At 36.0% G+C, this 13,551-nt stretch overlaps 1 protein-coding gene across 3 annotated transcripts in view; it reads right to left on the bottom strand.

Moving 5' to 3' along the window:
* XPOT (exportin for tRNA) overlaps positions 1–13,551 on the bottom strand; it is a 29,584-nt gene that overhangs the window by 13,033 nt on the left and 3,000 nt on the right. For all 3 annotated transcript variants that reach the window (XM_087767651.1, XM_087767650.1, XM_087767649.1), the window contains exons 2-10: positions 11,454–11,587; positions 9,557–9,639; positions 8,362–8,418; positions 6,748–6,817; positions 5,306–5,524; positions 4,546–4,730; positions 4,008–4,176; positions 2,456–2,692; positions 2,086–2,124 (exon numbers count right to left, since the gene is read on the bottom strand). In XM_087767651.1, coding sequence (XP_087623777.1) covers positions 2,086–2,124; positions 2,456–2,692; positions 4,008–4,176; positions 4,546–4,730; positions 5,306–5,524; positions 6,748–6,817; positions 8,362–8,418; positions 9,557–9,639; positions 11,454–11,513 — 1,119 coding nt within the window. In that variant the 5' untranslated portion in view covers positions 11,514–11,587. The remainder of the gene's footprint in view (positions 1–2,085; positions 2,125–2,455; positions 2,693–4,007; positions 4,177–4,545; positions 4,731–5,305; positions 5,525–6,747; positions 6,818–8,361; positions 8,419–9,556; positions 9,640–11,453; positions 11,588–13,551) is intronic.

Raw genomic sequence — 13,551 nt, 5'->3', positions numbered from 1 at the left:
GGCAGGACGTATCCATGCATCTATTACAAGGAACAGGTTCACTGAATATTGGAGAAGACTCAGGAGAACTATAACAGGTATTTGATCAGCATTACAGAGCACCTCATCCCTATACCTACTGCCACGTGAAAAAACAAACTTATGCCTTTTTTTTTTTTTCCTCATATTGGTTAAGTTCAGTAACCAACAGCTTTTATTATAACTATAGCAACTGAAAATGCTGATCATATCAGCAAGAACTTGATTAGCATTTTGCAATTCTCTTCCAATACTGGAGGTTCTGAATGCAGACAGATGTAAATTTCAGGCAAATAAACAAGAGAACAAGGTAAATTAAAAAAAACACACCAAAACTTTTGACAAATGAATCATGATTACATATTTTTAATTTTAAGTGCAAAACCTGAAGTTCTTTAACATCAAAATGGAGCAATGAATTAAACTTAGGTTACTGAGGTGAAATTCTTGGTGATCTTGCAGAAATAGACACTTGTAATACTTTGAGGAAGAACATGGTCAACTAGCAAGAATGTGATCAGGCTTTCTATTGACATGAAGTGTCAGCATCATCTGTGAGAAGTCTCTGCTTCTCTGTAAGAAGTGATATTAAGGAATTAAAAGAATTGCAAAACATTAATGTGATATGCTTGTAGCCAGAAATGCTTAGAAATACCTGCCATTTTAAGAATTAAAAATGAGATCCTGCTGATGAGAAAAAACTTTGGGACTTCAAAGGCACAACAAACAAGATCCCCTTTTTTCCTGTTCAAATAATGAACAAGTTGAAAGTGAGAACTTCTTAGGTACAAAACTTTAAAGGAATGCTGCTAAGCACAGAACTTAAAGCTTAAGACAGACAACAATAAGATTTAGACTATTTCCAAATACTTTCTCATTATGAGTTGGATGAAAGCAGAAAGATTGGTATGACCACTTCTCAGTTTAACACAAATCCTCAAGAAGCGCTAAGTAAAATTAAGAAATAGTTATAATACGGAGTTCTTCAGTAGGAAAGCAAGTTTAAGAAAACAACAGATTTTGGGACAGTAACACATTCAAATTTCAAGCGTCTTAAGTGCACTGCAGTAGTAATTTGGTTTGATCCAGTTATAAGAACAAAAGAGACAGTAACAAAAATACAAAGATTCAGTGATGTTATCAAACTTCTCTTATTTTGTTAACTCATGCAATTTAAACAGACATTAGACAAAACCAGATCAAGATAATCTAGACGACAGTTATCCAAATTCAACTTTTCATGATAGAAGAGGTACAGAATTCAGTTTTCTTTGTAAAGGAAAAGGAATCACAACTGTCAGCTGTATGAACTTATAAAATACCTGCACCAATCTAACCAGTTCAACACCTAAATTAGTACACCCACATTGGTGCAGAAGAGTCATAGGAAAACAGTATTAAAAAAGGACTGTGCTGAAAAACACGAACAAGTTTACTACCTCCAAAACTGGACATAAACCTTATTTATTAAATTTAATGCTTTATATATAAACTTAAGCTTATGTATACACTTAGGCATATAAACTTAAGCTTAAAGTATAGTTTAATGTAACACAACATATATTATAATAAGTACAACTGTTATATTTGAATTGCAGCTTCTTTCATAAGTTTAACTTCTGATACTATCAAGGGTCGAATTTTATAATAACCCTCCCCGTACTTCTTCCAATCCTTTGGAATTAGGACAGGTTTTAATAAAAATACAAAGCTTCAGGAAAAAACGCAACTTTTCTTCTATCTTGATTTAAGAACTTTCTATCAACAGTACAGACTGTACAGGAGCTTACCAACATATGCTTAAGGGTTGCTTGGGAAGACCAGCTCTAAAATAGCTTTCATCTTCATATACAATTCAATATAGGTTTACTATTTAAAGAAACAGCTGTAGTTACTTAGCAGAAGATGGAACATACTGTCCTTACTTTTAAGTCTTCCCTTTTAATTATTGTCACACGCACATTTTAAAGCATATAAATAAAACATGATTTGCTTCAGCAAAATGAAAGATTCTGACCCAACATGTTCTTGAAAAAAAAGAATCTCTGGTGAAAAGAAAATACTTACCTCTACATTAGCTTTTTGTTGGTCTGAAAGTGCAGAAAGCTGTAAAATAAATTTCAAGTGTTATTTTTTGTATAGTAACTCCTTTATTACTATCTAATAGGAAAAGACAGGTTTGCTTTTTTAACAGCCATATGACCTGCAAGCTTTCTTTCCACTTAATGCAAGATTTAACCCAATTCCTTCAGATTTCTAAACAACACTATAGAAATAGCACGACCACAGCCATTAAAGATACTGAATGCTAATTACTAAAAAAAAATATTTTGCAAGTCAGCTTGCACATAGTATGAGATTCATATATTCCCACAAAAAGAATCAAACTAAATCATGTGTCAAAAAGTGATATTAAATTGAAGTCAGACATATTTACTTGTTTCAAGATGTGAAGGTAGTCATAACAAAAGCCAATGATATTAGATGAGATGTCGTCATCTTCGTGAATTAGCAGTTGCAACATTAGGGCCACTTTTGCTTCAATAGCTTGCAGAGTGTCTTGAGCACTCTTCATATCACCATTTTTTATCAGTTTAGTCCAACTAGCTATTAACGCTTGCCCCATCCCATTGACCAGCTTAGAAAATCTGGCCAGAAAATCCACATCATCTTCCTGCAAGAAAAGACATCCGATTAAAAATACTAGCAGAGCTCATGTTTAAACGGCGTGAGCTTACAGACTGTACTATCCATGCCTAGTACGTAGAAGTAAAACCAACATTTGTCTCCTAGATGGAAAGTACAATTGCCTGGTTCATTTTCCCCGGGGAATGGAGAGAGACAAATTAAAGCAGTGCCAGATTTGGCTGTCCTCCATTATAGAACAGTAGCTTGCTTCATCTCTTCAGATTAGTTTGTTTCTCTTTTACTTTACAACAAGAAGCAGGTTCAAAATAAAAGCAGAAGCACATACCTACCATAATTTTAGGCTGTATAAGAGGAAAATCTTTTTATGGGAAAACTTCAAAAGAATTAACAGCTGTAGCTCACTTCAGAAATACTGATAACGAGTAACTTTCAGTACTGCCTGTAAGAGTTAATATCAAATATTTATGGCTTGCTTTTGCAGAAATACATTGATCAGAATTGAGAAAAATCCCTAGACCAGTCACCCCAAACAAATGCTTTTCCCGCTGCCATAACTGCACAAAAGCAGAAGAATAACAAGTCTTCCTCGGGGAGACTGAGGTAAGATTTTTAGAGGAACACCTCCTGAATTGATGAATGCACATTTTCTGCATTCTAGTAGGAATACAAATTTGACAAAGGCTTCAAAAATGAAGAGAGAACTGCCTTGCAGTCTAAGGACTACAGCTTTATAAGGACCGGTTCCTCTTTCTCTGTGGCAGGTAGCAAACAGCTGTTCCTCAAACACTGCAACTGCCAGGGAACGTGTGTTTGGTTAGTACACTTATTCTTCCAGCCTACAGATAAGAATTTCAAGCCTCATGTCTGATGGGGTAGACATGTAGAACAGCATATGTGCCCTTAAGAAAGCTCTTTCCCCTACTAATTATGCACAGCTGATCTAATGTCTCACTCAAAAACTCTACCTGGGCTACAAAACCTATTATGGAATCATTCAGAAGAGAAGATTCAAGGCAACGAAACACAGAAGCAGCATTAGCAGTAAGCACAACATGCTTTAGGAGAGGAACAGAGGAGTTACATAATACCTTGCTTCAAAAATTAAAAATTCATGCTGAGGACAAATGAAATGCAGTGTGTTTTAAATGAATAAGGAATATTAACAACAAGCTGCTAATTTAAGTATGAGAAAACCATAAGAAGTGTTTAGCTTTGATACAGAAGCGCAACTAATTCTCCCTAATCTGTAGACGTAGTTTTATAGTTTTCTGTTCATTTGCTTATTTAAGAACTGTTGGAAACCTATGACTCATGCCTATTGTAAAAATCAATATACAAACCTGATCAATACTGAAGAGGCCAGCAGACTGCAACACTTGACATAAAGATTCAACCAATTTTGTTTTATCAATTGGGTCCATTCCCTTATTTACAATTTCAAACAAACAATCACAGGCTTCTTCCCGGAGAACTTCCACAGACATGTGACCTAGCAGCATATTTATAAACCTTCAGAGGAAAAAAAGTTTATTTTTATATGTACATAGTAGCATTGTATAGAAGCTTTATATTATTTGTGTGCATATTTACAATGGCTTCTTTTTATAAGACAGTTTTAAAGTCTATTTTACTGACTAAACCCAGCATTTTGTACACCTTTAAGGAGAACCCTGCAAATTGTGTAGTGTTTATTTTGGCCATTATATCAGCTTGCCTTGCAAAGTCACTCACTCTACTAAAAAAAACCCCAAAACTCTAAAGTTTTATATAGAATTAAAGTCCTTTCTCAAAGATGAGTTTTAATTCTGTTTCACAGAAATAGAGTCAGCACGCTATCAAGGTTATTTTTGCAAAGACAGTCCATCAGAAAACCCCTACCTTTCATTGGCTATCAGGCTCAAATCTATCCAGGATACATAAGCTCCAACTACTTCAAGGCACTGGCATGTCAACTCTGAGTTATTATATTGATAGTTTTGTAAGATTTGGTACCATGATTCCACCAAACTTGGAATGCACTGTTCCCTCATAGTGTCTTTTAATAAGGTGTTCCTACGAGCCTCCTATCAATACAGAAAAAGGATAAATCAGTCTTGTCATAGATTAGCATCTTGGCAAATTAGTAGCATTTTTGTATCCACTACCAGACACCACTTGTCCTAGCAAGATAAATAAATCAGACACCCAAAGAGAGCACATACTTCTTGCAAGAAATAAAACCAAAATATCCTAGTTTTTGCTATTTTTTTTTTCTACCACAATGCCCAAACACTGAAGAAAGGCAGACAAAGGCGAAAAGTCCTCTAGATCATTAAATGGATTTTTTTATGTTAGGACTCCTTAGAACAGGCACTAGAAGAAATTAACATTTTAAAATGAGACAGTCTAACATTAAATTGGCTAACTCAGTCCATTCATTTTGGTTTGCTAGCTCTTCAACCAAAAAATACATTAACTGAGAAGTATGAAATCATAAAAAGCATTAAACAACATATGGCTTTTAGATCTAAACCACCTAATGTCTAAGGCAGAGTTGCCATAGGAAAAAAATCAATATCTCTGCAAGTCTTCTGCTCTAATTAAAATATGAGAACTTTTTGGAAATTTACAACAAATGTTTTGCAAAATAATAACTTGCCTCTGATGTATGAACAACATCCCGGTCTACCAGCTCAGCATCAACAGCCATCAGGATTCTGAGGTACATATCCACGCCTCGTGGATTAAGGTCAACTACTGATAGAATATCAAAAAAAAACTTGGGCCATTTTGTGAGATATTCAGTAACAAAAAGCAATGCAAAGACTTGTGCCGCTTTGTTGCGAATAAAAGTCTTCTCAGGCTGGGGATTCAGCATCTGGTAGAAACAAGATATTTTATTTGTATATTCTTACTAAATTTGAGAACAATCATATATGCTTGTTGACCTCTGTATATAATGTACTACCTCTCTTCCTGGCTAAGATCACAATAAAAAGCCTTACCTTTCCAAGGATTTTGAAGAAAATTTAGCTAAATCATAATGAAACAGGGAAAACATTCTCTCTGGGTGATACAGTCCTAAGCCTCTCATTCAGTACTAAGACATTAATTGTACTATTCAAAGACTAAAAGCTAATTTGTCAGTTTGGTGAAAGGAGTAAACAAGAACTTCCAGAAAACAAGTTACAGTCCTCTTCTAGCTAGCTTGTGCCTATGTTAGAGGTTAGATTTAGAAACTTTCTTTACTATTCTTAAAGCTAAGCTCATTGGGGCAGGGGGAAGGGGAAAATCTGTCACTACCAATTCCCCCCATCCCCCACCCTCTCTCCTTCCCCTTTTCTATAAACTCCTCCTAAATGGAACAGCTTGCCACAAAGAGAAATGAAAAGCAATTTAATCCCTTTCACAATGATCTGTTCTTTTTCTAGTTGTATTATATTCCATTTCCTACCGTTAAGTTTTCTACAAACAAAGCAACTATGTTAATTTCCAGTGCAGAAGTGGAATGATAACTAGATAATGGCAGGTATAGGCAGACTTGTTATCAGCCCACTTGATGGTTCTGCTGGTTGCCAACCCTTGAGTCCAACCCTACTACATGTTCAGCTACAGTAACTAATTCCACAAGAAAGAGTAGCCAATACTCTCCCATAGTATTAACAGAGGAGCGTTGCTGTTCATTCATAAACATCTCCTAGTTTGTAAGTAGACAGGAGTTAGGCCAGGAGGGTCTTAAAAACAGAATTACTGCTCCTCCTTTAGACACTCAGGAACATCAGGAATCCAGATTATCTCTCTCTAAAGGGAAACACTTAATACTCCTTATTTCACACATAACTGATTAAACCACAATCATGATCTTGACATACAAGTTTTATATTTAGTAATAAGTTCAAGCACAGACTTCTTTACAACATCTGATTTAAAATACTTCTAATAAAGATTAGCACATTAAAAGCTTTTAACCATCAGATACTATATATCTTCAGGAAGCCATCTTTAAGCTCAAATGACAAATTAAACAGCCCACACTCAATGCCTTATGCTAGCCTACTAATAAGCCTACTATGCAAGACTGCTGTGAAGGGACATACTTACCTGTGCTTGCAGCCATGTTATGAGTGTTTCCCTAATTAGCTGCTGCTGGACTTCAGTAAGTTCAGAGTATCTGAAACGAAGCATAATGAGATCAAAATACAACTGCTTTATGACAAGTGCAACATTCAGTAAGGCATAAACTCTTTTAACATCACACATGACACTGCACATTAATGTAAACGAAAGGTTCCTAGAAAAGGAATTTACACAGCTATTTGCATGCTGAAATTTTGAATCAAAGACAAAAATAAAGAAAAACATCTTCCGCATATTCATGGATTACATTTTGAGGCACTACTGCCTTCTGTACTGGAGGAGCTTGAAATTTTGCAGGAAGGCTGCTCTATCAGGGACAGGACTTATGACCCTAATAAAAATACACATTTGACCATAAGCCATGGGGAGAAGGAAGAGACATTTGTATATGCTCAAACTTGTTTACTACACATTGAAGACTGTCAATAGTGAGCACAAGGAAGCCCTTCACTGATCTGACCTACGGTACATTTATTATCAGACATATGTCAAAACAAAAAAGCAAACAAGTAATTCTGCTTTACGTCATATATATAGTCTTGGCGAAATTTGACATTATACCCAGCCCACCTCAAATACTACCCATACAAGGTGTTCCTTCCCAAGACTAGCTAAGCTGAGAACACTGTCCTTGCAATAGATCTAGTTGTAGGTTTGGTACAGTCCTCAGCAAGAATGACTGCTGAATGTGACTCCAGTGTTCCTGTCACAAGTAACTATTCATTAAGGAAAAGAAAAAAGCAACCCCACTGAAAACACTCAGAGAAAATAAGAAGCAGGAAAACAAGAGAAAACATACTGCAAGAAGCAGGTGACAGGAATGGAACAAGCAGAGGACGATGGACAGTGAGGTAAAATCAGGTAAATAAAAATCACAGGAAGTTAAGTCTTCATTTTTGCTCTGATACGTAATTGTGAAAATCAGTCACAAAATACATCTTATTCCTACCTAAAGCCTGACCCACATGTTCAGTGTATTGCAACCAGTCACGATGATATTCCAAGAGGCAGACGCCTCTGCCATGACGTTCAAGTCCAGACCAATGGAGCCCAAAGTGTGGAAAAAATATAGTCCCATGCAAAAAAACTTATTATTTCAAAGTATTTTTTCCTAAAATTATGATTCTATGAAAACACCACTCAGTGAAAAGACTGCTTTCTCTTAACATCTCTGCCATGGTTATTGAATGAATAGGTCTTTGTCTGAAGTCCAGGACTCTGTACTGAGCAAGGCTGCTGCCTGCAGGACTCTCTTCTGCAAAGATCAGTGAGAATAGAGAGTAAGGCTTGAATCTCCATAAAGGAATGGCTAAGTCAGTTTCAAGAAATTCTTGGTACCTGGGCCTGTGTTGGGCCATACACAGGTGTTAGACTAGCTAAGTACAGCACGCTGCTCAAAACCCAACTAGTCCTCTCCCAGGAAAGGTGAAGAAATACAAGAAAGTCCTCTGGACCAGATTAAAGCCACCTCATCAACCACACTGAGATGACAGATACCATTTTAAGTTTCTTCGCAAGCAAAATAAAAAGGGAAAATTAAATAGATGTATATGGCTGGTATCAAGAAAGATTACTCACTTGAACTTAATTTGATGTTCCAGAACTTGAAAGCAAAAGAACTTGATGTGATCATCACTAGAAAAGAAAAGAAAATTCCGTTACTGGTGGCAATATGGTACACTTCTCTGGGAATAAAAAAAATTCCTCAAATATTACAACCAGGTCGTCCTTTTGGCAAATCAAGAATTACTGTGCACCATAGAAAAATGCTACTGCTATTACTTCAAACCAAAAATGACAAATACTCGAGCAGATCATCTGGTAAAAATGAGCACTTGTTAAACTAATATTTATGTTTGATATTATAATCTTTTCTTCTACAGCTACCAATTTGTTATGCTTTCATTTCAGTATTGAACATACAAAATTACAATACCTATTGTATCCTGCCTTTATAAAAATCTGTCAGGCTTCAATAATATGTTCGGGGTCCACTAGTACACTAAGTGCAAGTTGTACACTGTGTCTTGAAGAGCAAAGCTAAAGACAAACTGAGGTATAGATTAGGAAGGGACATTCCACATCCTATACAATCTACACAAGTTTGTCTTATTATCTAAAAATTGTAACAATCATAATGTATTTTGGTAAAGATTATAAAATGCTGTTTTCAAATCTTGTGTGGTTTTGTTTGTTCCGACTCCATGGAGTCAGATTTTTTGATAAATCAATTACAGAAAAAGCATTCACTATAAATCACTGTTGTTATTCAGGAGATATATATCCCTCAGTTTCCTTCCAGCCTAAATTATTCTGTGATACAGCAGCAACCTAGTATTTGAGATCTAAATACACAACTTTGTGCAAAAATACTGGTGACTACACACTCTTTGCATCTTGAAAAATGGGATGGCCTGTTCCGTAGAATAGGGGCAAGGAACTACTTCTGAGATTACTGCATATAAAGCCTATAGTCTCACAACAGGAAGTTTTCAGCACTCCTCCCTCCCCAAAAGACAGCACTAGAACTCATTCTTTTTCCCTAGATTTCATAAAGCAGCAGTCTTTAGGCTACTAAATTAATATGGAGTTTTATTTATACATTGCTCTTCCTTGAAAAGCATTATACAGAAACCACAGATCAACTACGATACTAAAAATACGAAGACCATATTAACCTTCAGCAATTTAGTTTGCCTGTTATGCTGTAGAGCCAAAACCAGACCCAAACATATTGCTAATGAAAATAAGCAATGATTCTTATCTACATTACCTGTATATACTCTGAGCTAACGCTTCTGCGCAGACTTGCCAAGCATCCTGAGATATCTTCAGCTGCTCAAAGTAGGCTAGTGCCTGCAAACATCCAAGTTTCTTTTTTAAAAAAGGACAAACAAACCACACAGCAAGACATCTAATTCACACTTAAGACTCACATTTAAAAAGCTCTCCTTCAAAAAAACCAAACTATTTGGATACATCCAAGTATTTGTATGACTCCCTAATTACCATAACACAAGAGTTTCTTCAAATACTAATATCATAGGTACCCATTTCCACTTTACACGCAATATAAAGATTTTTGTTACTGGAATATAAAAGGCATAGAAGCAGAAATGTCGAGGTTAGAAGGGACCTCTGGAGACAGGGTCGACTAGAGGAAGTTGCTCAGGGCCTTTTCATTTGGGTGGACATCCACATTCAAGTTAAAATTCCTTCCACATATTCTAAAGAGAAAGTGATTTAGATTTTTCGCTGAAAACTCCTCACTGTTTTTGTTGCACCCCTTTGGCTGTATTCTACACCTCAAGCTCAAGAAACTTGCAAACACTGATCACCTGACAACTGTCAGTTTATGAATCTATTACAGAGACTGGAAAACACTTGTATCAAATTTTAGATAATCAAGTTGCTTATCAGAACTTCTAAATAGCTTTCGACAACAGTTAACTTGATCTAATTGCTTTAAGATTTAGTGTGGCCTGTTATACAAAACAGTAAAGTAACTTTTGAAACGGAGATTAGGTAAACAACATTATTTCAATTCTATGGATGCATGTATTTCAAGAGGCTGTTGGGTTTTTTTGGTTTTGTTTTTTGCATTAGTTCACAATTGTTTCTATTCACCAAAGTAATTTCGCAAAGTAATTATTCAGTGAATTGAAATAAGTTCTTAAAACAAGAATTCATTTTCTTATACTGAAAGGTTTTACTAGAAATTGTTTGATACTTCCTTTATATGTTACATCTCACATGATTAGTGAAAAGGTAAGTTGCCTTTTACTATAAAATATTTCAAAATTAGCCAGACGGCATAGTTAAAAGGTCAATAAATCTAAAAGCTTCAAATTTTACAGTGATATTCTATTAACAGAACACTAAAGATTAGCTATATCTATCCTTTCAAAAAGGACAAACACCCAGAACCAACATATTTAACAGGCTGCTTAGCAATATTAGGCTGCATCAAACTACATTTTTAACTTACTTAGGCATTTCAGGATTCGTTTTATGAACACAAAACCAAGGTATTAACATCCTCATTTCTGAAAGATTTTTCTGGAGGTTATATTGTAGACAGTTGAATCAACTTGATAATCAATCAGTAAGCAGAAATATTTAATCATTAAATAGTTACATAAATTGTAATGCCTTTTTATAGGAGCATCTCTCTTTTACAAAGTAACTGTTACCCACATATCATGATTACTTTCTTAGCCTACTCTACACTAATACAAGTTTCACTACAGTGAACAACACACATTTCATTAAAAGACACTAAAGGTAGGTAATCCATTAAAATAAAAAAAAAATCTAAGAATTAAAAGGGCAGTTGCAAGCAACTCATTGTTTTTAGTGGCTGCTTTGCATTCTATGGGAACCTACATAAGGAGCTGAGCAACAAGTACAAAGAATTGAAAGGACTGACAAAGTCAGAGCCCAGAAAAATGAATTCTATGCACTTTAAGTGTAATTTCACAGAATTGGTGACACACGACCTTCAGCTTACATGTTTGCGACATGACTTTGTTTTGTACTTGCCACCCTGAACCCTACGTATTGGTTAACAAAAAAAACCCCAAACCCCCAACCTCCCCCCAAGAAAATCAGACTTTTGCCCTGATACAGCACCCCCGATTATTAGAGAAATAAGCAAGTTAATTACATACTCTTTGTCTGAAGTCCGCATCAGCATTTGGGTTTAGCCCTAAAAGGGCTTGTTCATCCATCTCTATTGCTATACTCTTTGTTTCCTGCTCCTAACTGGTTTCCCCACTTCTTCTAGAGGGGAAACTAGGATCATCTGCAAACACGGAAAGGGAAACTTTATTTGCTCAGCAGAATAACAAAAATTAAAAGGACAGCAACCACAGAAGTTTGCCCACAAACCTCAAACACATAGTATGTACTCCACCGAAACATGAATGTGCATACTTCTGATAGAGATATCAGAATTCTAAGTCCTTTAATCACCTTTTAATAGTACTAAACTTCTTATTGTATAAGGAAAATTTTAAGTGTCCATATATTTCAGTTCTCTTGAAAAGATCTAATAACATCTTAATTAACAGAGAAATGGCATGATGTGTACTACTCAACAGAAAGGCTTGAACCCAAATTTCAAGCATGCAGAGAAGGTTTCAGCAAGAGATGACATAAGCATAAATCTGCTACTTAAATGATAGACCACTGTATTTTTTTCCCCACCACAAACTTCACAACTGGAAAAAAAAATCTCTACTCATCTCTAATATTGTTAAGATGCTTCATAAACCCATTTATGAAGTACTTCCCCTAGGGGGGCAAAGCCATTAGGAGGTCTTTCTTCTAAAGCAAGAGCACACAAGAGAAGTGTCTTAGAAATTAACCACAAAATACATCATACTGAGTTGTTAACAAAGTCCTCTGTTCCTGCTAACGGGTGCTGATTTACTAGCAACGATTTTTATTTAGAAAAGTCAGCGTAAAACGAAGAGGCAAGCCAGCGAAATGTTCTAAAGATGATGCGCCTCTACAGGCTGTTCTGCAATGCTCTGGTAAAACACAGTGGATTAAAGAAAATAATCTTTGTCAAATACTAGGATGCCGTTAAACAGCAAGAGGGGACAAAAATGCATCTATCCTTCAAAGCTCCACACCCCCCCCCCATAGTAACATAGTTAATTAGGCCTGAAATAAGGCCTTGTTACGTAAGTACGTAGGAGGTAGGGGAAAGGAAGATAGACAAGAGGAAGAGATGAAATACAAAGGAGCTGTGGTTTGAAGCTGCCTACATGCCTATAGGTAGAACTTCTGATTTCTTAGTATTGCGTGTCTTGTGCACGCTCTGCTGTTCACCCTCCCCCACTGGAAGAAAGGTGGCACAGTGACAACTGACAGCAAGCACGCCTGCCTGAAAAGGAGAGCCCAAAATTTAATGCGGTAACAGACAGACATTTCTATAAAACTCATTACAGAACACACTGTAACAAAATGCATCATGAAAAGCAATTTAATAAGTAAAATTGAGTTCGTACCAAAAAAACCTGCAGGTTGCAGCAGTATAGAAACCAGAAAATCTGGAACAAAGCGATGACTCGTGGCAAAACAAGCTTCACACACTGCCTTACGACACAGAGCAATCCCGCTCAGGGTCAAAACCCTTCGGGATTAAAGTTGCTCTGCTGAGTCTTCTCCCTCTGCGTTCCCAGCCCCCAGCTTGTTTTCCCCATAATCAACATCCAAACCAGACAGATTAAAACAAAGGTTAAATGCTGCGGGAATTTTTTTTTTTTTTCTTTTACAGCATCTTTCAATTAGGGTCTGGTCCAGAGTTATGCAAGTAAAACTATTTAATATACAGAAGCATATTTTTGGCATATTTTCCTGCTGATATCACTACATTATCTGCCCAAAAGGTAGTAATCTTCTACACCTGGGTGACAAGTTTTGCTATTAAAAAAACCTTGCTCAAACATGTATTCTTTTCACTTGTTTAGCTAACAGCAATGCCAATCAGTTCTACCAATTTTGCATGTGCTACATGAGCACATTTAAAATTTCATCTTCTACCATATATCATTTTCTAAGAGTTTCAGCTTGACTAGCCAACTCTAGAAGACAATGAGACAGACTATTTGAATGAGCCTTTTGAGCTAACAAAAGGTAACAAAAGAGCTTCTCATGCTATATGGTTTTAGTTAAGCAGGTAGCTTTCCCACCACAAATTTACCAGCCAGCTACACTTCAAAAGCAAAATCGAACCGCAATTTTAATAGTACTTGCAGT

The sequence above is a fragment of the Nipponia nippon genome, unplaced genomic scaffold (assembly GCF_047370975.1).
Source record: "Nipponia nippon isolate SJK-2023a ecotype South Korea unplaced genomic scaffold, ASM4737097v1 scaffold_3, whole genome shotgun sequence".
NCBI lineage: Eukaryota > Metazoa > Chordata > Aves > Pelecaniformes > Threskiornithidae > Nipponia > Nipponia nippon.
Note: the sequence above shows the minus strand (reverse complement) of the source record. Positions and strands in the feature narration are given on the sequence as shown.